Source organism: Notamacropus eugenii, chromosome 7 (genome assembly GCF_028372415.1).
Source record: "Notamacropus eugenii isolate mMacEug1 chromosome 7, mMacEug1.pri_v2, whole genome shotgun sequence".
NCBI lineage: Eukaryota > Metazoa > Chordata > Mammalia > Diprotodontia > Macropodidae > Notamacropus > Notamacropus eugenii.
In genome coordinates this window covers 85,595,610-85,621,618 of record NC_092878.1, presented here as the reverse complement: position 1 = coordinate 85,621,618, position 26,009 = coordinate 85,595,610, and the positions used below count along the sequence as shown (strand labels likewise).

Genomic DNA, 26,009 nt, shown 5'->3' with positions numbered 1-26,009 from the left:
GAGGATGTGTAGAAAACTCTAAATGTAGAATCACATAGTATCAGAATCAGAATCAGAAAGATTTACACTATTTACACAAATCAAAAGGGAATTCACATCAAGAAGATCAATTAAAATAATGAGAAATCAATGAGATTAAAATTATATCAAGAAAATTGTTATGTATAAGAAGGTGGAGGCACCATATCTTCCATTCCATTAGCCGGTCAGATTCACTGTCTATTTTGTTAAAGCAGAGTGGGACCCAAGCAACATAGAACTCATCAACATTGCCTGGAAAAGCATGTGGAAACTTAGAAAGTCCCGTTAGCCTTTCTAAATATTAATAAAATAATGGGTACTATAGACTATTGGAATATTTGGATTGAGATATGAAGCAAAAAAAATTGCTTTGCTTAAAGCATTCATTGGGCAGTATTATGGGTGACATATATTAGTTTTATCCTTTTTCATAAATTTTCCAATAAAAATATGCACCAAACATAGCCAAGACACATCCTAAGAAAACATTGGGGTCAAACCACATCTGAGAATAGAATATCATTTATAGAGATGAGAAAAGTAGTGAGTTATGTTGGAAAGAAGTATGGAAGTGGAATCAGAAGACCCAGGTTAAAATCTCACCTCTGCCATTTGCAATCAAAGTACAAGTCACTGAGGGGCAGCTAGGTGGTACGGTGGCTAGAGCACCAGTGTAGGAGTCAGGAGGACCTGAGTTCAAATCTCATCTCAGACACTTGACATTCATTAGCTGTGTGACCTTGGGCAAGTCACTTAACCCCCAGTTGCCTCATCCTGAGTCATCTCCAGTCATCCTGATGAATATCTGGTCACTGGATTCAGATGGTTCTGGAGAAGAAGTGAGGCTGGTGACCTGCACAACCCTCCCTCACTCAAAACAAAGTCAAGTGCAAGTCATGTCATCATTTTCGTGATGGCATGGTCTTCTTTGGCAATGAAGGATGAACACACACAAGTCACTCAACTATTTTGGGACTAAATTATAAATGTAAAGGTTTACCAAGTCCCTAAGATCAACCACTTTCTAGTCTAAATATATACTATGGAGTTTCAAATTTTTGCATTTGTCAGAGTTCAAATTTTCAAGGTAGGCAAAAGAGATCATGTTAAATAAGAAACAACCTACTCGTCCAATATCATTCCTGAAAAAAGTTCTAAAAGAGAGGAGAATGTGACTAATGGAATTATTTCCATAAATATAAAGAAAAATGTGCAAAACCTATTCTTATTTATCACAAATATGACATAATTTTACATATTCAAAATTAATAACATTAGACTTTGAGAATTTATGCATTATTTTTCATCTAAAGTGGAAGAGGGAGGAAATTGAACCACTCTGCATCATGACAAAGTGTTTCAAGCATGTTTCATCTCTCTATAGCAAGAGAAAAGCTCATTTAGCAAGAATGAATGAAAGAGAAAATGGTATTGACATTCCAGGCAATGGAGTCAAGCTATGGTTCAAACTATATTGCAAATGGCATTGGAAGAAACTAGGTAAAAATCACATAGGATGTTCTAGATGGGAACAGTATTTTTTCAATTCAAATCAGCGAAGTTTGGTGAAGATGGCTCTTTCTCAAATTCCACCAAAAAACCCTACATTTTCTCTGACTTGCATAGCATATTATTGGTGTGAGCATCTGAAACCTAGTTTGGAAACCCCCTAAGAGTTAAGCAACAAGTCAATATATGAAATTGCTTTTCACTCGAGTCTTTGAAAATCTCATATATAAAAAATGGTATACCAACTAATATAGCCTGTTTTGAATTAAATCTGTTATACCAATGTCAGTTTAAATAAAAATAGCAGTATTTAACTTTATTTACATGGAATTTATTGCAAATCTGAATACTGCCAGCAGAAAGAGCACAAGTTAACCAATAACCTCCCACCCCTTTTTTTCCTGGAAAAATATTTGGGAACAATGTTGGAGAGATGACAAAAGAAATCAAAAAGTGAGAGTTGATATTGGTTAAATAGGAGCAAAGGATTCCTGTCTCAAGAGTTCAAGCACACATAAACACACACACACACACACATCACATTCATTACAATATTGGTACAAACATAATGCGACATATAGGTCCTTCCCTTGAAGTAATTTAGAATTATGAGGAAATCTGCATGATATCCTTAGGAAACACAATACAATGTAATTAGAAGAATAGCAAGACAGTTCTTCCCAAGACACTGAGTAGCAGCATTTATACATAAGAGTATACGTGGCTGGAACATCTTATCTTGCTTTTATGACTTTTTTCTCTTTTCACACTCTAATTCTGTCTGTGCTTCCACTTCTCTACACAACTGGTAAATATGACTTAAAGAGGGTATCATACTTGGTTGCATTTTTCAAAAAGAGTATACTGTTCAAAAGAGTATCTGTCCTAGAGGGTCAAATTAATAGGAATATTAAGACCTGAAAATTTCAAATTAAATCAGGTTTTTTGTTTGCTCATTTTAATGTCAGTTAGTTGCTCCAGAACTGATATTTTAGAGAATGCACTATTCTCCTTGGGAGTCTTTTAAAGGTTGGGCTAATGAACATAGCAAATAATGTCATTTTGTCACATATGAATTAAAATTCAAATAAAATGAATTTTTATTTGCATCAGAGATGTTTGTATTTGCATAGTATCTGTGTATCTACATGGACACATTTTGTGTATATAAAAGCATATTACAATGTATATGTATGAATCCAAACATACATACATAACCTTTAGTCATTATATATACATACACACAAAAAAATTTTATGGAAGTTAGAATGGAAAGATTTTACCTGAAGATCTTTTATTAGGTTACCTACATATTTTAAAAATAACTTTACTTTCATTTATTTCTACAAGTTCACACCTCAGGAAATTTTTTTCAATTATTCCATCTCTGTCTCTCTCTCTCTCTGTCTCTCTCTCTCTCTGTCTCTCTCTCTCTGTCTCTCTCTGTGTCTCTCTCTGTCTCTGTCTCTCTGTCTCTGTCTCTGTCTCTCTCTGTCTCTCTGTCTCTGTCTCTGTCTCTGTCTCTCTCTCTCTCTCCATGGCTTATTTCAGTTATATTCCCACTAGATATCTCTTCTCTCTTGAAGAATTAGAGTGCACAGGTTCTAACTTCCTTTGACAAGTTCTTTTTTCTCTAGCTTTCATCATCTTTAATTTTTCAAATACAATCTTGCTGTGAAAGACAAATATAACAACCTTTAAAAAGACAAACTAACAAAAACAGGTATCTTAAAAAATTAGCTTTCTTTTTATGATATGTTACTCTGATGCTGAAAAGACAAAGTATAAAAGGTCTTGAGAACCAGAATATTCATTAGGAAATTGACTTGGGTAAACCTGCTGTCACTGATTAGGGGTGGAGGGAGAGCATGAAATATAAAGGAAAGGCAGACTGAAACAGTGGATAGAGCCTGACCTTTGTAGTTGGGATGATCTGGGTTCATGCCCTGTCGCTGACATACAATGTCTATATAAACACTTGGCAAGTAATTTAATTTCTCAGCATCCCCATGCAACTTTCTAAGACTACAAATTACAAATCCGTCTTTTCAATTTTTTTCCATGCCGGAGTCTTCACCATATTTTAGTATTATTCCACCTCCATCTCCATTACATCTACACTGGCAACCATCCCTACCATCTGGTTTCCTCTATCAATTTCCTTCTCACCCCTTCCTTTCACAGTCCTATCCAGTATCAGAAACAGGTAGATCTCTGCCTAAACTCAATCACTTCACTAATTCTGTCCTGCTATGAAAAAATCCCTTTATATTTTCCAAAAGGGCTCCTTTTCACCCCTCATCACCAAAAAGATCTGATGTTCCTGTGAAAAATTCATTTTCAGTGAAAGCCAGAATGATTTCTTTTTCCCTCTGAAATTCAGGAAAAGTGTGAACATTTGGTTAGGGATCGTGGAGTCCACAGCTCAAAATGTGGCAGGCATTCTCATATCCAGCAGACTTCCTCCTCCTGACAAAAGATAAGCCACATACAAGTTTCATGTAGTCACCATCCTGAATTTTCAGTAGTAAAGACCACCTAAGAGTGTCACAACCTGAAGATAAAGGACAGCGGTTCCAAAAGGAAGCTGCCAAGATCAAGGAGTTGCTGATTTTCTTTTGATGCCATTTTGGTGTATGATACATCCTTCCTCCCTGCCCTATTCTCAGCCATCAGCATCAGTGAATTGAGCAACCACAGGCAGATCCTCTTAACACCCTGGTCTTACAGCTATTAAATTTGCTTTACTCTTGAAATCTCACTGGCAATAACTGCACCTACCTACCAGCACAACCACAACCAAGGGTACAACTTCAAGGTCCCAGAACTCAAATGCTGAATGGCCTATACTTGGATTTCCTCATTCCTACCTTGTATTTGGTATACTGCCTCATCCCTAATGCACATGCTCTTCAACCTCATTATAACCTTCAGTTCACTGACTTCTTCCTATCATTCCTTCTGGCTTTGCTTATATTCTCCATATCCTACCTGGATCCTACAATGATCTTTTTCAGTGATGCTCTCACCAGGAAGGTAGAACCTTTCATTCTCAGCAGCTTCACTGTGTTAATCCTAAATCCTAGTCAGTCTCACCATGTGTTGTCTATTCATGCTTTTTGAAATGCTGAGTTTTGCTGACGGTACGTGAGTATGTAAATTGCTTGCACAGCAAATTAATTCTATCTATTCTTATTTAGGCTGCTGGTCAGTCTTTTTAATTTTTCTTTTGTTGACTCTCACTTGAATTTCTCACTTATTCCAAATGCTTAGCTTTACTTCCAAATATCAACACTACTAGCATCCTGTCTCCAGCTCATGAATGACTTCACCCCTTATTATATTGAGAAGATTGAGGTCATCCAACATAATCTATCTCATTTTTCTCCTCTCCCACTCACATCTTTCTATTTCTTGGTTCTCTCCTGATCTCTTCCAGTTTTACTGCCATAAATCTGAAGAGTTGTCTATATTCTCCAATAAATCACTCATTTCCTAATTCTTTGTAGTCTAGCTTCTGACCTAATCACTGCTGGATTCTCATTCTTTATTCTACTGAAACATTTGACTACATACAACACTGTTGTCCAAATCATAGTTTAAGAGAATAGTAGAGACTTAGAGTCCACATAGTCAAATCTCTTCACTTTAAAGATAAGGAAACTGATGCCCATAAAGACTAAATGACTTGCCCAAGATCACACAGGTAGTTAGTGGCAAAGCCAAGATAGGAATTCAGGTCCTACATCTCCAAGTTCATTACTCTTTGCAATCCAAAATGCTCAAAATTTGCCCATTTTTCAGTTTCTGTAATAATATGCCTATTTCATTATTTCCTTATAAAAATATATTTTCTGTCTTCACTGAAGGAGGCAAGAATCCAGTAGTCTTCTTTTGCCTCCTAAAGGTAGACATTCCATAAGGTAAAATCAGTTGTTTTTTTCTTTCTGCACTGTCTTTTAAATTTTAGTAAATTTTTGCTTACTAATTGATTCCACTAGGTGAATGACCCTAAATTATATTTCCAATCCGAACCTCTTTCTTAGAAACATCAGGCCACACTGCCAACTCTCTATTGGACAGTTCTGCCTTAGTAATCCAATAATACCTTGAACCTCATCAAAAAATGAGAGGAAGTATGACTGCAGTGGATAATATGAGATAAAGAATATAAAGTACTTAGCAAAATTGAGTGTGCTATATGCAAATATCAATTATTGTTACTCTCATAAAGCCCATTCCTTTTCATTTCTGCTAATGCAACCATTATTCACACAGTCAACTAGATATACAATTCTGAATCTGTTTTTGCGTTTTTCCTCTCTCCTCCCCAACTTGTAACCTTTTCCCTAATACTAAGAAGCTAGGATAATAAATAGGACACTGGGCCTGAAATCAGAAAGTCCCACTGTCCTCAGGCACATAATGGCTGTGTGACCCTTGGCCTGGGCAAACATTATTGTGGATGAAGTTGGCCTGGTGTCTGCCCTTCACTCAAATCATGCTGATGAATTGAAGAGGCATAGATCACTACTAAGAATCCTGAGGTTAGAATAGGTGAGCAGGAGGTGGGCCACGGTAGAAGAAGACATAGGAATGATTTATTTGTATAAAAACAAATAACATTTTATTTGTTTGTTTTTGTTTTAAGGGAATTACTTCATCCCACAGGGACTGAGCTCTTTTGTTCTTAGGACAGAATACCTTGTATCAAAAACAAGAGAACAATAGAAGATTCTTCCAAGGGCTTGACTTAAAAAGGAATATGAAACCTGAAAATCAAACATTTGCTTAGGACGTACACACATTTTGCTTTCACTTTCATAATATCTCTCCCCTTTCTATCCCATTGCTGTTCTTCCAAGTTCATACTCTCATTATCTCTTGCCTGAGGACTGCGAAACTACCTGGCTCAAAAACAAACAAAAACCGTCCTCACCTTCAGTATCCCCTGGTCTACTCCAGCCAATACACTTAGGCTAAACTGAACCTTCTAAAGCACAACTCTGTTTATGCTACTGCTCTGGTCAAAGCCTTTCAGTGACTTCCCATTGTCTTCTAAAGAAAGTCTAAATTCTCTGGCCTTGAAATCAAGTTCCACGTAGGTTCCCAATGTAGGCAATACCATCCTCTGAGGGGCACTGGAGCAGTCCAGGGGGGTGGTAGTAGCCTTGAGTATAATTGGGAGATGTTGAATAAAGTAAGGGGGTAGTGGAAACATAAGGAAAGAAGAAAACATAAGAAAATTTTGAAAAAAAAAACATTCATAGATGTTTCATCTGTTGTGTAACAGAGTTAAAGTCACAATGATTACATTATTTTCCAAATAAAGACAAAAAAATCAAGTTATAATCAATCAGTGGTCAAGTCTACCAACAGGTCATAACAAGTAAGTGTTGGCAGGCAAGCATGTCACACATTAAGCATTAAGTCCAGCATACATTGGCAGGAATATGTTCACATACTGATTGGTTTTCTAGATAATATTGCATGGATATATGATGAAATATGGCATCATCAAAATTTCAATGCAGAAAAAAAACACAAATTCACAATAAATTGTTAAATTTAAGATGTGTTATTTTAAAAATGTATATATTTTATATTTTTTAATGATGGAAATTTCAAAAAAAAGTCTGTTAAAATGTTAAAGAAAGTAGATTTCTAGGAGGGCAGTGAGTGATTTTTTTTAAAGGAGCTTGTAAGCCAAATAAGTTTGGAAATATTGGATTTAGCCTATCTTTTCTACCCTGTCTTGTGTTCCGTTCCTCCACTATCTGGCCAGTCATACAAAGCATTCACATGTTTTGAACATGCCCTGTACCTTCTTACCTGACTCCAATAGTATATTCATGCTGCTTCCTTCTTTTCTTAGACCCAAAACTCTGACCAGACTAACTTTTCACTCTGAGAATAGATTTATGCCATCATCTCATAATCCTTATTTGCCAAAATTCTATCAGTTCTTCAAGTTTAAGATCAAATGTCAGCTTCTCCATGAACATTATCCTGATTGCCATAACCTGAAGTGATTTCTCTGTCCTTTAAGTTCAAAACTCATATGGCATATGGCCAATACCTCTCTTATGGTACTTAGAACATTTTGTCTTATATAACAGTTATTTCTATATGTATATATCTTTTATTTTCTAATAAATTAACCTCTTTAATTAATTAATTTAATTTTAATAAATAAACCTCTTTAAGGAAAGGAAGTATTATACAGCTTTGTATTCTCTACAATGTCACACATATCTGCTTGCAGCAAGATATATGTATATACATGTATACACATATATTTAATTACCCTACAAATTTTCTATGCCAAATAATTGTGTACACATTCATATATGCCACATACATAGATATTTGTTTAACCACTAAAGTTTCAGAAATAGATCAGTATTTTTACTAATACTTGAAAATCCAACACGTATATATATATATATATGTATATATATATATATATATGTGTGTGTATGTGTGTGTATATATATATATATATTTCTAATATCCTTAGAGTTCATTATATAAACAAATAACTGACTAAATTACAAGAATGGACTGAGAATGGTCTGTGGAAAAAATATAATAACGTGAAATATAATGGGGAAAATAAAATATTCCACTTGGATTAAAGAAAATGTTTTAGAATGTTGGCATTGTGAATACACTGTAGATTTTATGAAATAATTCTGAGAAGATCAGTGGACTTCAATGACATTATGTTAGCAATAAATAGTCACAGCAGTTAACAAAATCTTTAACTGCATTAAGAAAGACACAGTGCTCAGGGGTGGGGATATGATGGTCCCACTGTATTCTTCCTTATATAGATATCCTTTTGTAGTACAGTGTTCAGTTTTAGGTATTGCAATTGAGATAGTTTATGGATAAGCTGGTGACCATTCAAGGAAGGGCAACCAGGATAGTGAAAGATCTTGAAGTTATGCCAAAAGATGATCAGTAGAAGGAAACTGGGAAGTTTATCCTGAAGCACAGAAGGCTTTGATAAGCAAATGATAGCTGTCTTCAATTATTTGAGAAATTTTTATATGCAAGAGGGACCAGTCTATCCTACTTGGCCCCAGAGGACAGAAGTGGGGAAAACAAGTGAAGGTCTCAAAGAAGCAGATGTAGCAAGGCAAAAAAGAACAAAAAAAACCAAATATCCCACTAACAAATAGAAATGCCCCAAACTGTAATGGATTATCTTAACACTTATTGAGACCATGGTTCCCTGAAGTCCCATCTGAACATCTTCAATCAGACAACCTCAAAGGTTCCTTCCAAGCTTAAGATTCTGCTATTCTGATATGTGAGAATATCTCATTCATTTCCTGTAATGTTAATGTAAGGTTAATGGTGGGTGTTAAAGAAGACTTAAAGATCTTCCCCACCCATTTATAGGCCTCAGATACCTGTTGTTAATTTCATTGGGTTATTAGGGTTTTGACGTATAGCTCTGAAAAATGTTATATACACTTTTAGGTGAGGTTTTACTTTGGAATTTATTTTTTGGAAGAAGGTTGTTGTAACAGATGAGACTCTGGGTAGCCACCAAAGAACCTCCTGGCTTTGAAATCCTAGATGTTGTTGCTTCTTTCTCTGGTAACAATGTGTGTATTGTCTATGGTCAGACAATAGGAAACCCCTTCTGTTGGTCTTTCTGTTTATAATTTCTGGTTGAAATTTGTGTTTGTATTTTCTCTGAAGTTCAGGGTGTTGACTTTTCCTAGTCAACTAAATGAATGATATATGTGCTTGACTAAAGTAAATTACTGAACCCTCAAAAATTGCTTTCCTTTTAGAAAAGCACATCTAAGAACCTGTACAGCAGGCCCTCCTGGGTATGCTGGGGACCTTGTTGTTACATTTCCCCTACTAGAAAAATCAACAGGGTGCAAAAGGTAATTTTGATCACCAAATTGGTCACATAGGTGATAATAAGAAAGCACAGGGCATGGTGTTTTTGGCAATGATGTTAGCTGTATTGCCAAACATGTATTGTTAAATATGTAAATGCTTGGCATGTAAATTACTGTTGTTTGGCAATATTTAAGAGCTTAAAACTATAAATAATAGGGGAAGAACCTTGCATTTCTTAAGCTGTCTATACTTCAACTACTGCAGCTGCAATCCCCATGAACTAGAATGCTTGAAATAAAGCCAATACCAGGCTGCTCAGCAAGCAGTAGGTCAACAACCCAATATCTAACAGCCAGGCATCACTACAATGCATGATAGTAGTAACAGTGGAGATTATTGCATTAAAATACCCCAGTGTGTTGCTCAATACACACTCTGTGTTCCTGCCAGCCTAAATCACTGCAGTGATTCCCACTCTCCTCTCTTAAGTGTAAAGGAGCATTGGTTTCAATCTCTTCCTATAACTGAATTATTAAATTTTGAAGGTGTTGCTGAATATTATAATTACCTTTTTTGACATGATGTTGTGAAATTAGCACCACCAGTTAAATGGGAGAAAACCATAAAATGGAAGTTGATAGACTCAATACAAGAGGAGGGATTTTGATAGATTCTTCAGACCGTTTTATTGTACTCAACAATAACCTGATAGCATTGGTTGTGTTGGGAAGGGAGTCCACCATTTTCTATTTCTATGCTGGCCAAAATGACAAGAAACTCTGCCATCATTTCTCCTTAATTCATTACCAGCACTGGACACTCCTTGCACTCTTACCACTTTTCTCACGTAATCTAAAGGTCATGAATTGGGAGATGATATCTTCATGTCATACACACAAGAGATAGCAGACAGGACCTGAAATTCCTCCTTGTTTATTCCTTAGTCTCTGAAAGTCAGGAAAGAAACCCACTGTGTGTGGATATTTAGCACTTCAAAGATCTGCACTTTTGGGGCGGAGCCAAGATGGCAGAGTAGAAAGACGCACATACACATAGCTCCGAACCCACAACCCACAGAATGGCTAGAGGGGACCAACTCACGGTGAATTCTGCACCCAGAGGCAACGGAATATTGGAGTGAGGGAGATTTCTGTTCTGGAGAGACCTGCAAACCTCTCGCGGGGGGTCCTTCGTGCTGTGGACTGGGCACCAGGACTGGGAGCTGAGTGCAGCCCTGCAGCGGCCGTGACACCATGAGGAAAAGATCCGAGCGGGCTACGGAGACGGGATATCCTGCGGCCACACGGGTCCCTCCACCCACAGAGGGACCTGCAAACCTCTCGCAAAAGGTCCGTCGCGCTGCAGACGCGCAGCCCAGCCCAGACCTGTGGCGGCCGCTGCTCCGAGAGGTACACATCCGAGCAGGCTTCAGAGACGGGATCTCCAGTGGCAGCACAAGCCCCTCCACCCACAGGTGACGGGGGTTGGTGAGAGAGTCTCTTTGGCGGGTTCAGAGGGGAGTGGGGTGCCCCCATGGCTTGGGTCCCCCCGGGAGATAAAAGCTGAGAGGCGGTTGCAGAAAGGGGCTCCCCAAGCGGGTGGGGGCCTGGATCCATTGTGGAAGGTCTGTACATAAACCCCCTGAGGGAACTGAGCCTGAGAGGCGGCCCTGCCCCGACCTGACCACCTGAACTTAATTCTCACACTGAATAGCAGCCGTGCCCCCGCCAAAAGCCCTAAGGCTGGAAGCAGCATTTGAATCTCAGACCCGAAACGCTGGCTGGGAGGACCAAGAGGCGAGGTGGGTGTGAGGAGAATATTCAGAGGTCAAGTCACTGGCTGAGGAGAATGCCCAGAAAAGGGAAAAGAAATAAAACTATTGATGGCTACTTTCTTGGAGAACAGACATTTCCTCCCTTCCTTTCTGATGAGGAAGAACAATGCTTACCATCAGACAAAGACACAGAAATCAAGGATTCTGTGTCCCAGACCACCAAATGGGCTCAGGCCATGGAAGAGCTCAAAAAGAATTTTGAAAATCAAGTTAGAGAGGTGGAGGAAAAACTGGGAAGAGAAATGAGAGGGATGAAAGAGAAGCATGAAAAGCAGATCAGCTCCCTGCTAAAGGAGAACCAAAAAAATGTTGAATAAATTAACACCTTGAAAACTAGCCTAACTCAATTGGCAAAAGAGGTTCAAAAAGCCAATGAGGAGAAGAATGCTTTCAAAAGCAGAATTAGCCAAATGGAAAAGGAGATTCAAAAGCTCACTGAAGAAAATAGTTCTTTCAAAACTAGAATGGCACAGATGGAGGCTAAGGACTTTATGAGAAAGACAGATATCACAGAACATAGCGAGAAGATTCGAAAAATGGAAGATAATGTGAAATATCTTATTGGAAAAACAACTGACCTGGAAAATAGATTCAGGAGAGACAATGTAAAAATTCTGGGACTACCTGAAAACCATGATCAAAAGAAGAGCCTAGACATCATCTTCCATGAAATTATCAAGGAAAACTTCCCTGAGATTCTAGAACCAGAGGGCAAAATAAATATTCAAGGAATCCACAGAACACCGCATGAAAGAGATCCAAAAAGAGAAACTCCTAGGAACATTGTGGCCAAATTCCAGAATTCCCAGGTGAAAGAGAAAATATTGCAAGCAGCTAGAAAGAAACAATTCAAGTATTGTGGAAATACAATCAGGATAACACAAGATCTAGCACCTTCTACATTAAGGGATCGAAGGGAATGGAATAGGATATTCCAGAAGTCAAAGGAACTAGGACTAAAACCAAGAATCACCTACCCAGCAAAACTGAGTATAATACTTCAGGAGAATAAATGGTCTTTCAATGAAATGGAGGATTTTAAGGTTTTCTTGATGAAAAGATCAGAGCTGAAAAGAAAATTTGACTTTCAAACACAAGAATGAAGAGAACCATGAAAAGGTGAACAGCAAAGAGAAGTCATAAGGGACTTACTAAAGTTGAACTGTTTACATTCCTACATGGAAAGACAATATTTGTAACTCTTAAAACATTTCAGTATCTGGGTACTGGGTGGGAGTACACACACACACACACACACACATGCACACACGCACACATACATAGAGACAGAGTGCACAGAGTGAATTGAAGAGGATGGGATCATATCTTAAAAAAAAATGAAATCAAGCAGTGAGAGAGAAATATTGGGAGAAGAAAGGGAGAAATTGAATGGGGCAAATTATCTCTCATAAAAGAGGCAAGCAAAAGACTTATTAGTGGAGGGATAAAGAGGGGAGGTGAGAGAAAAACATGAGGTCTACTCTCATCACATTCCACTAAAGGAAAGAACAAAATGCACACTCATTTTGATAGGAAAACCTATCTCACAATACAGGAGAGTGGGGGACAGGGGCACAAGCAGGGTGGAGGGGAAGATAGAGGGGAGGGCATGGGGAGGAGAATGTAATCCGAGGTCAACACTCATGGGGAGGGAAAGGATCATAAGAGAATAGAAGTAATGGGGGACAGGATAGGATGGAGGGAAATATAGTTAGTCCTATACAACACAACTAATATGGAAGTCATTTGCAAAACTACCCAGATTGGGCCTATATTGAATTGCTTGTCCTCCAAAGGGAAGGGGTGGAGAGGGAGGGAGCTAAAGAAGTTGGAACTCAAAGTGTTAGGAGCAACTGTAATGTTCTTACCACTAGGAAATAAGAAATACAGGTTAAGGGGTAAAGAAAGCTATCTGGCCCTACAGGACAAAAGAGAAGACGGAGACAAGGGCAGAGAGGGAGGATAGAAGAGAGAGCAAATTGGTCACAGGGGCAATTATAAAGCTTGGGTTTGGGGGGGGGGGGAGAAAAGGGGAGAAAATTTGTAACCCAAAATTTTGTGAAAATAAATGTTAAAAGTTAAATAAAAAAAAAAGAAAGATCTGCACTTTTATTGATGGGGAAGCTTCCTTTAGTAAGGTAGATTCTAATGGCTCTTAACTTAGCAGATATTCTTGTAGGGGAAGCTGTGGCTAAATAAATTCCTCTCTCTGGGGTTGACCTTATGATCAGACATTTAAGCTTAGCAAGGCAGGTTCTTAGACCATGGGCACACTTTCAGTCATCATGCCTCTATGCCAAGTGTTTCCAACTTAATTAAAACTGCGAGAGCTCACACACAGCTGGCATAGGCTTCAAGAGTCTAGGGTCATCCTCATGAGGAACTAGAAGAACACAGTAGTGAAAATCCATCTGTCTTTTCCTTCCCTCCTTCCTTCCTCTCTCTCTCTCTCAATATATATATATATATGTAAAATGTGTTTGTATATAATGTGTATATATATATATACATATGTGTATATATGAACAAATGTAATAGCTAGTTATACACAGATATAGCTTCCCTGGAAATCTATGTATGTATGTGTACATAGATTAATTTGACAGACAGATAGATATGAGGGTGAGGTTTCAACCTGAGATTTTTTCATCAGCATAAGGAACTCTTGATGAGGAAACTTTCTCCATTATACAGATCAGCAACTATCCTGCAATTTAATCTGAGAGAGGTTCCTGGGGCACTGAAAGGTTAAATTACTTCATCTGGGTCATAGATCCATTATATGTCAGAAGAGGAAAATTAACCCAACTCTTCTTGAATCTAAAAGGAATTATCTGATATCCACTCTGTCATGTTTCTTCTCTATATAGTGGTGGAGTTGTTTATACGTTAAGTGGCAATAACCATTTCTGTTTAATGAACACACTAGTGAAGCTTATTCATTTGTACTTGTCTTTATTTTTTTCACATAAATGTTACAATTGGGTCATGAAATAATATAAGAATTATTCATTTAGAGGGTTGATAGCAGGAAGCAGAATGAGAACAGTAAGGGTCTCTTCATTTTACTGTGACTTGATCCTACCTTTATGGCATAAAATGTCTTCAGAGCATGACATACAGTCTAGATATGTTAAACATTTTCACAATTTCAACAAAAATGTTTCTCTGCAAAGTTTTCCTACTCTCACACTTCAAAGATACACAAATAAAAATTGCATGTGAGATTCCAAGTAGAAGGGAAGAAAGGTAATAGGACTCCTGGCATATACAGTGTGTATCTCAGCAAAGTTTCACCAATGATCATATCTAATCATCCTTTCCAGAAAACAATTAGATCCATCTGGATAACTCTAGGAAAATGAAAGAGAGTGAAATCATCTTAGATCCCAAACAATTTTTCAGGTACTAAGTCCTGAATTAGTGACATAGAAGGCACAAGGAGGGAAGATGAGAGAGAGGCTGGAGTATAAGCTGATAATTCTCAACATGACTCTTCTGTAACTGTAGTGATAATATACCTTTACCATTCTCTGCCTTCACAATAGCCACTGGGTTGTTTGTTACCCTTTTAAGAATAAATTCTTCTTGATTATGAATTCTTGCCTTTCTGTCCTCTGGATACTTCTTTTGCCCCTATGGGTGATTATACAAGGTGATTATACAAGGTTATTCTTAATGATCATTTTAAACTGATCTCAACTATGTATTTACAATCGTGGGTGTCATGCCTACTAAGTAACATTCCCAAACTTCCATAGCCCATTAAAATCCTATTACTTTGATCTTTAACTATTATAAAATCTTTTTATAAAATCTTTTACAGCTTCTAATCCCTACATGTATTACCACTTCTTAGACCATCCTCTTCTTAGACTACCATGTGTCACAGTCTCATTTTACCTTAGAAAGTAAAACATGCTTAATGAGATTATGAGATTGAAAGGAATATTCTCCAATTATTTCTAGCCTCAGATTAGGAGATTATTTTCCACTTCCTAGTTCCCTCATGAAGCAATGTGATGAGCCAGTCACATAGCTTATAACTAATAATTAAAGCACTTCTTATGGTGGTCCGTGTGGTAGTGTCAAACAACAATTTGCCATTTCTATAGTGGCTTATTATACATTTCCATATTTCCACATTTTCCAGAATTAATGTTTCCTATAAAATAAAATTTAAACATTACTCTAAGTTAGTCTAAACTAACTTGAGAAATATAATAGAGCAAATGTAGACACTCCCTTAACTGATATTGACTGTGTCTCTTCTAGGTTTTAGTTAACAGTCTGTAACAGTATTACTAATTGGAAAAACAAATCAACTGATGGCCAAGCTACTGGTTATGAGCCTCTCTGATCATTACTAGGCCAGTTCTAAGAGTCCAGATACAGTCTTTTTCCATGTCTATACTTGGAGGCTGCCCAGCTGGCAGGGCCTTCTAAATTTTATGATCATTTGGCAAAGTCTTCAGGAGCTCAGGGTCACCTCCACTCAATAATGCAGCCCTGGAGAAGGATTTCAGTGGAGGCATTTTATGCTTTAAAATATATTATGACTAAAATAATGTTACTTCTTAAATCTAGACATCAAATAATCATAATAATAGCTAGCATTTAAATAGTGCTTTGTGGTTTGCAAATTGCTTTACATATGCTATCTTATTTGATCCTGACAATAACCCTTAGGTGTAGGTATTTTAATTATACCCATTTCACAAATGAGGAAACTGAGGAGGAGGGAATTTAAGCAACTTATCCATAGTTACACAGCTAATAAATGTCTCAGAGAGGATTTGAATTTAGATATTTCTGACTCCAAGTTTGGCACTCTTATCCACTGAGCCATCTAGGTGTAATTATTGAGGCACTCTCATGGGAGTAGGAAGAGAAAAAATCCTGTTTCATTTTCCTCTTATTCCCCTAGTTTATCAAAGAGCACCATGATGGCTAATAACAGAATATTGTATATCAAAAAGCAAAGAATAGTGCTAAAATAGAGTAGGAAGAATAACCTATAGCCCATATGTACTCTTATTTTCTGAAAATTTCACAAGACAAAAGCAGCATACTTTATGTAATAAAAGGGAACTTTCCTAAACATTAGGGAGAATTTCTTAAAAGGTGGCTTGTTACCATTGAAGAAGTTTAACAAAAGAAGTGGGAAATCTCCTTCACTAGGCATTTTAAGAAAGATAGTGGCTTCTCAGAGAACATGAATAAAGTTTTGACTACAGTCAAAGGAAAAGAATACACGTGGTCTTCAGTTCCTTTCCATCCTTACAGTTCTAAAATCGCAAACATTTTATAAACCCTTCTCAGAGGACAAAAATGCTATTAGGCTCATTTTACAAATGGAGGACCTTTGGTTTAAAAACTGTTAAAAGAATTTTAAAATTCCAAAGTCATTTATAAGCCTACTGCCTACCTTAGAATATGTTTAGAAGATCTTTGGGTTCATGACTGTTCCTTTAGCCAACAGGCCAAACAAAAGGGCTAAGATAATGTAGAACATTTTGAAGAGAGCTGCTCCATTCAGTTTCACAAGATGAATCCAAATTCATTTAAAGACTATAAAGTTTCCTTGTTCTTGTCCATTTCCTGAACTCATTAGAATTTCTACTGATATCTCAATAATCTTATGCTATGGTGACAACTCTGATCACTTTTTCTATGCAATGTGCTGAGATGTTATAATGAAAATGGAAATAAAGTATATGTGGTGTTTATGTATGGGTGATTTCATTAGATGTACCTGAATAGACCGAATGGGAAGACAACTCTATTAAAGGTATAGACAACTTTATATAAGGGTATAGGTAAGAGTAGTAGGGAAGAGAAGGGAAGGGGATAAACATTTATAGAGCACCTACTACGTGCCAGGTTTTATGCAAAGTACTTTACAAATAATCTCATTTGATCCTCACAAAAACTCACTGAGCTATGTGCTGTTATTATCTTCATTTTCCAGTTGAGGAAACTGAGGCAAATAGAAGTAGCGATTTGGTCAGGGTCACACATACAATAAGTGCCTGAGACCGAATTTTAACTCAAGTATTCCTCACTCAAAGCCAAGCACTCTAGCCACTGAGCCACTCAGCATAGACAGAGTTAGATAAGACTGTGGATATGTGTTTAAGGAAACATTCAAATAGAGCTCAACTCTGAAGAGATCTGCAAGTAAGAGACTAAAGCAACAAGAAAATGAAAAAGAGAAGCAAAGGCATAGAATTTCTATACCATCTAAATGTAATAGCTGACTTAAGTAATTTTCAGTGACATCCAAAAGTATCATAAATGTCACATAGGGACTAGATATCAGAGGGCAAATCTGAACACAGAGTCTCCAATTCCAGAGTTACTATCATTCCCTCTATGTCATAGAGTAATGTGTATACATGTGTATGCATAATATGTATACATAGCTATATATTTATCTACACACAACTATATACATACATACATACATATGTGTATATATACATATGTATATATAATATGTATGTGCACATATATACTCCAAAGAAGGGAGAAAGAAAACATCAGTCCTCCTATAAACACTATATGGCATTTAGGTTAGGCAATTTAATGGCCTATAAACAAAGATCGTAAAGTGTACTCCATTTAACATATATTGTTTCTCTAAAACAATAAAAATGCACTTAAACACAACAAAGGATACATTTTTAAAAACTAACATGAAGTGGTTTGAGTACAATACTGCAATTTTTACCATGACAGGACTCACTAAGTTTGGAAGGACTTGGTCATTAGGGTTGTTCTATCAATTCTTGTGATGATGCAATGAACAGCTTATTTTTTTTTAATATGGGTAGTTCAGGAAGTCCTTTCTTTTTTGTGCTCTTCCTTAAATTCCCAGTTATGCAGGATTGCCATCATATGAGGTAATAAACACATGATTGGATTATACAAGATAATGTATTAAGCACTTTGCCAACTTTCAAACTATAGATATGTTACATAGTATTACCATGTTGTTAAGGTGAGATGCATCTAAATGTTACAACTATATAATGCTGTATATTATTTTAAAATGTCAAACTAGAATGAAAATACTGATAGGCAACTTTTGGAAATTGACAGAAGTGAATAACAGGAAAAATTCTTTGTGAAACACTCAAAAGCAAGGAGAAAGGATGCACAGAAAATTAACCCAACAGTACCAAACTCATATTTTCTTCTTTACATTTTGAATTTTTTTATCCCCAACAGCTGAGTTATTTGAAAAGTTGCAAACTTTGCTGCAAGTACATAAGATATTCATGAAGTGTTCTTAAAGATAGACAGACAGACAGATTGAGACATTGGAGGCAGCTTCATAATTTCAATTATTGTATTATATTAAAGCAATACCAGTAAATAACTTTCATTCTAACTGAAAATTAGAGTGAGCCATTCAAGTTTATACAATACTGGAGCTTTCGTAAGCTCTATATCCACTCCACACATCAGAACCACTTTGCTGCATGTTACTGCTGATAAAAATAGCCTCAAACGACCACGTGGCTCACTTTGAATAGCTTCAATACTTATTGCTGTCAGTGCTTCAATCAGCCCACGATCTTCAGTACTCTACAACTAGTGGATAAATATAGTCAAAATGTTCTGTAGAACAAGTAACACTTGCAGATAAGGATATCTTCTTTAAAACTGCTTTGCAAATTTTTAAATAAAATTAAGTTATAATAGTGCAAAACACTATCCCACAGAGATTCTGTGCTGCTGACAGAACATAGTGTTTTTTTTAGCTTACTTTATAATGTACAAGAATTGAACATATATTCAATGCCAAAATATATGATCAAAATGAAATATTCTTAACTCATTACTCTTGAAGTTACATTTGATCTGGGCAATTGAAAAGATATTAAAGATTTAACCCTCTGTCATTCAAAACACATTCAATGATTTTTAGATGGTTTTATTTTTCTCACTAATGATGGTAATTGTAGAATTTAAAAAGAATGTTAATTTTCAATTTGCATTTTCTTTCATGACATGGTTTTAACTTAATCTGGACTTACTTAACTGAAGTTCATTATGTATTTGACTCATTTATGGTAGTCTTATTTATGAGAAAATATCACTTTTAAATTAAATGCTGATTTTGTCAAATGCACACACAATACACATGCACACACGCACAAATAAATGTTTACTACAAACCATGGAGATAACACAGTTTTTGGTTTTTGTTTTTACACCTAAAAGGTCAAAGTTTCTCTTTTCTCTGACTCCAAAACATTGATGTAAGATCACTTGGGCATAGCACAGCAATAAGAAATCATGAGGTCAGAATGAATCAACATTCTTCAGTCTAAGAAAATAAGAAACCTCTCCCTTCTGCTCAAGGTTTTTTTTTTTAAATTTATTTTTATTTTTTTAATACTGACTTCAATTCTTCACCAAGCCTCATTACGACCTGGGAAAGAATTGCAAAGAGATAATTTAAGTCATGTTAAAGAGAAGTCATAGAACTGAATTGCCACTTTTCATTACTTTTATCATCCAAATAAAGTTGCATTTTTATCATCTTAGCCATCAAAAGGAAAATCATAAATTTAAAAGTTTCAAAGGTCTTGTTTATATTATTAATTAATACCTCATGTATATCACAAGGCTAATCTTAGAGCTTTAGAGTTTACTGCTTTAGCATAATTAGTGTAATCAAATCATTATTTTTTCTAGGTTTTATTTTATGCCAACTTTGGATTCACAGTTTAAAGAATACTGCTTCAATCACTGTCCGTCTTCATGAAATTATGTTTTGCTGGGAGAGATAAAGGAAGAAGATAAAGGATATTTTAAAACATTCCTTCCTTACTTTCATTCAAGTATAGGAGTAAAAAGAAGCTCTTCAATCCAAAGTTTTATATTTATTAGAAAGTTCTAAGGAGATGCTGCCAGAAGGATGAAAATCATGGCTTAATGCTAGAAAAAAAATATTTTGAGTCTTCCCTCAAAACTCAATTCATTCAAAGCTGAGAAACTAGCACAGACTCCAAATAAGTCTGTGTTAGAAACAGATTACTCTTGAATATTTCACTACTAACCAGGATATAATGATGTCAAAACACTGACTATCAAAGCAAATATTTGATTATCATTAATGCATAGAAATTTTATTGAAATTAAAAGCTTAAATCTTTTCTAAATATAGAAAGTATATAATAAACATATATGAACGATGACACTTGACATTAAGAATGTTAATATCCACAAATGACATATAAGACTGATTAATTTATATATGTATATATTTATAGTATTAGTTGTAAATAACCCATCAAACACAATAAATTAAGACTAATTATGGTTTATTTTATTCATAAATTAATCAATTAATTAAATAGTTATGACACAAAACTCTTTAAGGAAACTACAAGGTTTTACTATATTCCATCACCAGGGAATGCATACATATACAAACATATGTGTGCATGTGTGTATATATATTTCCAATTGCTAAAATTAATACTGATCTTAATGTGTCTGATTGTAGCTTAAGCAATAAAAATGTGTATGTCTAATAAATTGCAAAATTAGCCAGAAAAAATATGCATTGTGTTACATGAAGTTAATCATGTGAAGGGGGATGTTAGTTGCCTGCACCAGCTACTTCCAGGCTGTAGACTAAAAGAACAGTCTTAACCACTATGTTTGTGTACAAAAGCATCCCACCTTAGCAACAGTAAGATGAAAGGGAGTCACGTTTTTTAAGTTTTCACAAGGAGAAAGGTAGTTGCTAAGCAATAATAATAATTTTATGATAATGTACACAGCCTTATGACATTTAAGAACCACTAAAGTACTACTAATAAGTAGGCAGTACAAAACTAATTGTCATTTCCATAATTATGAGAGAAATATGCCTCCAATGACTTTCCTCCCTCTAACTAAACAATCTCCTTCAGTGTCTCAGGGTGCCTTTGTCTGGTGCTGCTCACACACCAAAATCAGCAAAAATACTGTTGATCATGGAAATATTTTTGTCCCTTCTCTTTTACTGATCACTTGAATTTTACGAATGTGTGTTTATTTCAAAAAGAAGTTGCTTACTCCTTGGGACAATCCCTCACAAGTTCTGCAATCACAAATCTTCCTTCTCCAACAAAATAAATCTAAAAAGTCTTATGTTGCACAGAAATCTATTTTCTGTGCAACATGTATTTTCTGCTAACCTAAGGACATACCAAATGTCTGTTTTTCCCTTCGTGGTTTCTTGCCTCACCAATCCAAGCTTTTCATCTGCTTCACGACTTCTCCCCACCCCCACTCCTTTACTTACCTGCTGCTCTCCAGGTCCCGTGGATTTCATCAGATGCTTATCCTTATATAGAGACCAGAGACCAATATTGGGCAGGAATATTAAAGCCACCATAAACAATAAAGTCATTTGCAGAAATCTCTTCTGTTTCCTCTTCATGGCAAATGTTAAAAACGCCAGTATAGATGCGTGATGGGAAGCGAAAGATCCCTGGAGGTTCCTGGTAAGGCAAGGCAATGTCCTTTCCTCTCCTTTGCGATTAACCACCAACACTGAGACGACCGCCTAGAAACTTTTGTTGCAGCCTCAGCACCAATACACACCCCTCAGAGGGAGCTGGCAATCTGCAGAACAAACGCACAATCACTTTTTTCCCACTCAGGAGAAAAACAAAAAAACCAAAACAGACCCCAAACTATGACTAGTGAATTATCTATTGGCTCAGAAATGAATGGCTTTACTGAGGAAATCATTGAAGTCTATCGATCTCCATTAATATAAAACGAAGGAGTAAATATGACCAGTTGGTAGGCTAATCAGAAATTATGGGAAATCAATTGATAGCCAAAATAGTTTCTTGGAAAGAAGGGAATTTGTTTTTGTGTTAGAGAGGAGTTGGGTAAAGGGGTTGAAAAGGAGAGCTGTCCCAAAGTCCTACTGCCCAAATTTGTTTAGTAAGGAGGGCAATGCATGAAAGCTTCTCCAAGTAGAAAATGAGTTTTCCATCTTCTCTCTTCTTGAACATTGAGGGAATGACTGACCTGAGATCCACTCGGACTCCCCTCTCTCCCTCCTCCTCCAAATCCCCTTAGCAGGGTCTTCCTGTATCCGAAACTGTTGACTGAAGACCAGACATATGCAAGGGATCTGGTGATGGGGAGTCGAAAGCCACACTGAGGAGGAGGTCGGTGAACTCCTGGATTCCTCGACACTGTCAACTCGCCCGCCTGCCTCCTTTCCTCCCTCTCCGCCTACTGAGCTCCCCTACACTTGCTCTCAGCCGCACCAGGAGAGCGAGAGAGAAGTGGAAGGGAGGCTACAGATGTCATCGCAGAATCCAGCCAGCGAATCAATGGGGCGACTCACCCTCCTCTACTCGTCCTCCTCCTCCTCCTCTTCCTCCTTCTTCTCCCCCTCCCCCTCCTCCTCCTTCTGCCAATGTTATTGTTCGCAAAGTAAAGGCTGCGCAGATCAATCTTGTCCTCTCTTTCTCCAGCGCAGCTCTCACACTCAGTGACTATTCATGTTACCATGCTTCTTCCGAAACTATCAAACACAGAAAAATACACTGAGCGCAACAATAACAGCAGTCAGGACTATTCATTACTTCTCACACTTTCCCATATCCCCCAACGCCTTGACACCCCGCCCCCCAAAAAAATGCAAGAAGAAAAAAAATGGGGCTCTTTTAAAGGAGAAAGGAGGAGTTGGAAGATGCTAGAGAGTAAGGGAAGACGTGCTGCTCTCTCCTACCCAACCTCCTCTTTTCCTCTCTCCCTGATGCCTCTTTTCAGCTGAGATGCCAGAGGGTGTCTAACACGTGCAAGAGCTCGGAGCCCTGGTGGGGGAGGAAGTAAAATGCGAAAAGGGAAAGGGGAGGATGGGAAATTCCTCTAAGTAAGGATGCTATATAAATAAATCCAGAAGGGGAGGAGGAAAAGGAAAGCGAAGAAGGTACAGCAGGAGTCTTCGGAGATCCTCATCACTAGTCCCTGGATATGTCCCTGGATTTGCTGTCCTGGATTCACCTAGATTACACTCACGGAAGCAGGAGTAAGACCATCCACTCTCGTCACCTAGTAGAAAGGACTCCGGGCCAGAGGCAGCAAGGGAGGGGGGCTTCATTTGCCTCTATACTCTTCTTCCAAGGCTGGTCCATGGTGACAGCTGAGAGAGAGCGTAGAGATAGAGGATCCTAGCCAGAGAGCAACTGGAGGCGGCGGCGCTGGAGGAGCATCAGTGGTGGTGGTGCAGCAGCAGCAGCAGCAGCAGCAGCAGCAGCAGCAGTGATGGAAACCAAGAAGGAGGAAAGGAGGAAAGGCTTAAAAGACGAGCCAGGTTCCTGGAGCCTTCCGTGCTTTCGAAACCAGATACATAAGGCTGCAGTGGAGAAAGTCGGGGGAAAACTGAAGAAAAAGCAGGAATGCTGCAAACAACCTGGGTGGTAGCAGCTAGGAGAACTCCTCAGACTACAGGAGAGGCTTCTAGGGCTGCAGGCTCCAGGTTCTGAATGAAGGGATGGGGGCGGGTCTGCTCCAGGCTGCACACATCTGGATCCCTCTCGGATCTGGAGGGTGCTACTCCAGTTCTCTTTTGCCTTCTCCGCACCCCTCCAGCCAGTTCTTTCTATCTCCTGGCTGCTGCTGTTTTTACCCTCAACGATGCTAGATCCCCCTCCTCTCTTCTACTTTCCCTGATTCACATACCATCCCTCTTCTCACCGCCACCCCCAGCCCCTCAGGAAAGTTTCTGAATCGCAGAGATTCATGGTCAGAATGGATCCGTCTTTCTTTACTCCCCACCCTTAAGGAACTAAATACTTTTGCAATACACCAGCCTCTATTAGATGATTAAGGTGCAAACCAGGCCCCTGACTGGGTTTACAAGAATCTACCAAGGTATCAATACAGAACAGAATTCCATGTTCTGAGAGTCCTGGAGGGATGGTGATAGACATGCACTTAGCAGCATTCCAGCAAAGATCCTCACAGGATTAAGGTGGGAATTGCCTAGGGATCTTCAGACCAAACTTGGAAGGAGCTTGAGGACAAGGTTGGGACACCAGATGTTTTATTATTAGGAAAATCTGACAGTTTGTTTAGAGATGAGTCTAGAGAAATAACATTTCTTTTCTATATCACTATGAAAAATAAAACAGAAGAGTTGTAAAAATGAACAGTAGGCTACGTAAAATGTTTATTATTTCTTACTGATACTTTTGGAGATTATTCATGCAACATGTGTGGATGAATCTTTTTTTTTTTTTAATCACCTCAGTTGTAAGACAAGCTTCCAGGAAAACAAAAAAAAAAAAAAAACAACAAAGCATTAGAAATAGAAAAAAATAAACAATCTTTGTGAACTTGTGTCCTTCTTTGTACAATGATTGAAGATACGGGTCTTTACAAAATCAAAACCTCAGAAAGCAGAAAGGAGATAACTTTTCTTTCTCCATCCAATTCGTATGAATCCTACATTATTTCTCAGACTTCTGTTTATCTCTTAGAAAGCTCAACACTGACAGAGAATAGTATGAATTCTGAGAAATAGCACAAAAGAAGGCATGTACCCATCATTGGCTGCTGTCTTGAACAAAAGTTTCTGGAAAAATGAAAGAGTATTAAAAATACACACATATATTTGTGTGTATGCATATATGTACATATATATGCATACACACAAATATATAGGGAATTACTTTTAGTAAGACTTTGAGAAAGAAAGCATCTCAGTAGAAAAGGAGGAAAAATATTAAAAGCTCTGTTTTGAACTATATTGCTTTCTTTAGACCTGAAGCAATTTCCAAACCAAAGTTTTTTTCTTTCTTTCTGTTATAATTTAATTTCAATGCTAATCTTCACTCTTTTCCTTTCTGCTTGTGCTTCTTCAGTCCTCTTGTCTAATCCTTTTCCTATACTTATAATAATAACTTCCTATACTGTTTTTAATTGGCAAAATTTTCCTATATCAACATTAAGTAGCATATCAAAGTACTCACAACTAATTTACCCATTCATATGTAAACTTCAAGGATGTCTTTCTTTGGTTTTCCAAATAATTTAGAGCAAAACATGCATATATAAAAGTTGGGGGGGGGAGAAAGGAGCAGGATGGAGAAGGCTAATATAAACATTCCTCTTTGACTGTGAACATTTATTTAATTTAAAATTTGTTGTGTTTTGATTATATCCACAACTATACCATATGGTATTCCTCAAAAGAGATGAATATGGGCTGGAGCAGTCTTTGAAGACTTCATGACTAGGTAGAACTAAATGAAGTGGCTCTCCAAAGTGTATAGGATTTGGATGAGTGAAGAGATAGTAATACAATGTTTCTGGGGGTAGGGTAAGCCACTGAGGTTGAGGTCAAAGAATAGTGAATTTAGAGTCATTAAAAATTACAACAATGGGTAAGTAGCCTAACTTCTATGAGATTCAGTTTCTCTTATCTAAATATATATAGTACACCTTTATTAAGCACTTACTACTACTATGACCATGGATAAGTAATTTCATTTGGCTTTAGAGATACAATGACACAAACAAAGCAGTCCCCTCCTTTAAGGAACATAGGTGATAGCGGAAAAATGAAGACAAGGATATTATCTACTATAAGGAGGATAACCTTTCAAGAAACTTAAGTGGTATTAACAAATGAAGGCAAGAATATTATTCCCAGGAGGTAGCTAGTGTAGTAGTGTGTAAGGCACTAGGCCTAGAGTCAGGAAGACCTAAGGTGAAATCTGACCTCAGACACTATCTAAAT

At 37.2% G+C, this 26,009-nt stretch overlaps 1 protein-coding gene across 1 annotated transcript in view; it reads right to left on the bottom strand.

The window, feature by feature from the left end:
• The window catches only part of LOC140514564 (polypeptide N-acetylgalactosaminyltransferase-like 6), a 902,815-nt gene extending 880,169 nt beyond the window's left edge, over nucleotides 1-22,646 (bottom strand). Inside the window, exons 1-2 of the mRNA XM_072625045.1 lie at nucleotides 22,283-22,646; nucleotides 21,543-21,865 (exon numbers count right to left, since the gene is read on the bottom strand). Coding sequence (XP_072481146.1) covers nucleotides 21,543-21,680 — 138 coding nt within the window. The 5' untranslated portion in view covers nucleotides 21,681-21,865; nucleotides 22,283-22,646. The remainder of the gene's footprint in view (nucleotides 1-21,542; nucleotides 21,866-22,282) is intronic.
• Between the last annotated feature and the right edge of the window lie 3,363 nt (nucleotides 22,647-26,009).